Here is a 2,361-nt window from a genome sequence, read left to right as displayed (position 1 = left end):
GTAAGATGCCGAACAGATACTGGTAAATGGCATGAGAGCAAAAAATATCATTAAATTCTGCAATTCCTCATGATTTCCCTCTTCTCTCCGTTTCCCTGGACTTGAAGACACCACAGCTAACAGGGCAGAAAGGAAATGCTCATGAGGCTGATGGTTCTTTCACAGGAACTACACAACAGAGGTAGAACAACTGAGTTGGGGGTGATGCAGAGGAGACCTGCCCGCCCACCCTGCATGGTGTGGGACATTCATTTTAATGATGTGATCCTGGGGGCACCTTGATCTCAGGGTCGTGAGTTCGAGCCCCACATTGGGTGTAGAGATTACTTAAAAATAACTAAAAAATAGATAAATAAAGAGATGGTCCCAGTAGCAGTGGTAGAAGCAGGGAAGGGAGGGTATTTACTGAGGAGACTTTGTTCAACGATAGAAATCACTGCTCTTAGGTAAGATAAGACTTCATGAATGAACGAGTTTATTGCGTATGGCGCAATCTTGTTTTGTCACTGTCTTAACATTATTCTTGCCTCTTCCCAGGGAATTTCCATAAATCATATGGAAGCAGGGAACCAAACAGCTATTTCAAAATTCATCCTTCTGGGGCTTTCAGAAGATATAAACCTGCAGCCCCTCCTTTTTGGGCTGTTTCTCTATATGTACCTGGTCTGTGTTTTAGGGAACCTGCTCATCGTTCTGGCCATCAGCTCTGACCCCCACCTCCACACCCCCATGTACTTCTTCCTCATCAACCTGTCCCTCACTGATATCTGTTTCACCTCCACCACTGTCCTCAAGATGTTAGTGAACATCCAGACACGGAGCAACGCCATCACGTATGAAGGCTGCCTTACCCAAATGTGTTTTTTCATGATTTTTGCTGGATTAGATAATTTGCTACTGACCGTGATGGCCTATGATCGGTTTGTGGCCGTCTGTCACCCCCTGCACTACATGGTCATCATGAACCCTCGCCTCTGTGGTCTCCTGCTTCTGCTTTCTTGGTTAATCTGCCTGACATATTCTTTGTTGCAAAGTCTGATGGTTTTGAGGGTGGCCTTCTGCAAAGAGACAGAAATCCCCCACTTCTTCTGTGAACTTGCTCAGATCCTCAAGCTTGCCTGTTCTGACACCCTTGTCAATGACATCCTACTATATTTTGTAACTGGCCTGTTGGGTGTTATTCCCCTGACTGGGATCCTTTTCTCTTATTCTAGAATTATGTCCTGCATAATGGGCATTTCTTCTGCTGTGGGGAAGTACAAAGCCTTTTCCACCTGTGGGTCCCACCTCTTGGTGGTCTCCTTGTTCTATGGTGCAGGCCTTGGGGTCTACCTCACTTCCGGAACAGCCCATCTGTCCAGAAAGGGTGCAATAGCCTCAATGATGTACACAGTGGTCACCCCCACACTGAACCCCTTCATCTACAGCCTGAGGAACAGGGACATGAAAGGGGCTCTGAGGAGACTTTTCAGGAGAGGAGCTTACTTCCAGTGATAACCAAAGTTAAAGACGGACAACAGAGATCAACAGTGCTGATAACTGGTGTCCTTGAATATGTAATCCGAAGAAAGGACATAAATACTATTAATGGTTTACTAGAAGAAAAACACTCCTGAACACAGACGTGAAGTAGCACACCAAAAGTCTTGTCATACATCCAAGAAAAAGAATGGTCAACCAATAACTACACTTCTCATGAAAGCACACTATTTCAAGGACACAGACTCCTGTAAGCATCAAGGGAGAAGACAAGGAGTGCACTGGGAAGATGGGGGACAGGAATGACAAGTGTTTCACATTACTGACTCATATTTGCCCTTCTCAGTTATGTTCTAGCTTCTAGCACCACGAATGCTGGACCATGGCTTCCCTGGTCTCAGTGTGGAAACCACGATCTATCATATGGATCTCCCTCACCCTATTAAATTTTACTTACTGAATCTTGCTTGGGTGGTGCCCGTGGACCTATACTGAGGATGTTAATAAGAATCTTCTTCAAGAAACTCATTGTAGTGTCTATTTTAAGTGAAAGAAAGCCCTGGTCTACTTGCGATCTTCCTTGCCTGGTGCACACTTTGCCAAATCTTCACACACCTGGCTCCCTCTCATAGTCAGGCTTCAAATCAAAACTCACAGCTCTTCAGAGACCTACCTTGACATCCTACCCAGTCCAATTTTCATAGCACGTGCCATATTTTGAGGCACAGCAGAGCACAGTGGCTAAGAGGGCTCTGGGTTCAAATCTGCCATTATTCACTAAATGGCATGCTCTTTCTTACACAAGTTACTTCTCTGTGTCTCTATGCCCTCATCTGTAATAATGATGACAATACATTTCCTGAAGAGTTCTGGTGGGGATTA

At 45.1% G+C, this 2,361-nt stretch overlaps 1 protein-coding gene across 1 annotated transcript; it reads left to right on the top strand.

Annotated features, from left to right (window-relative positions):
* The first annotated feature begins 376 nt into the window (after positions 1–376).
* On the top strand, positions 377–1,982 carry LOC123607358 (olfactory receptor 7A10-like). Its single transcript, XM_045496530.1, has one exon. It carries the CDS (start codon positions 466–468, stop codon positions 1,492–1,494), a length of 1,029 nt encoding a protein of 342 aa, XP_045352486.1. The 5' UTR covers positions 377–465; the 3' UTR covers positions 1,495–1,982.
* The last annotated feature ends 379 nt before the right edge of the window (positions 1,983–2,361 follow it).

Source organism: Leopardus geoffroyi, chromosome A2 (assembly GCF_018350155.1).
Source record: "Leopardus geoffroyi isolate Oge1 chromosome A2, O.geoffroyi_Oge1_pat1.0, whole genome shotgun sequence".
NCBI classification, from domain to species: domain Eukaryota; kingdom Metazoa; phylum Chordata; class Mammalia; order Carnivora; family Felidae; genus Leopardus; species Leopardus geoffroyi.
Note: the sequence above shows the minus strand (reverse complement) of the source record. Positions and strands in the feature narration are given on the sequence as shown.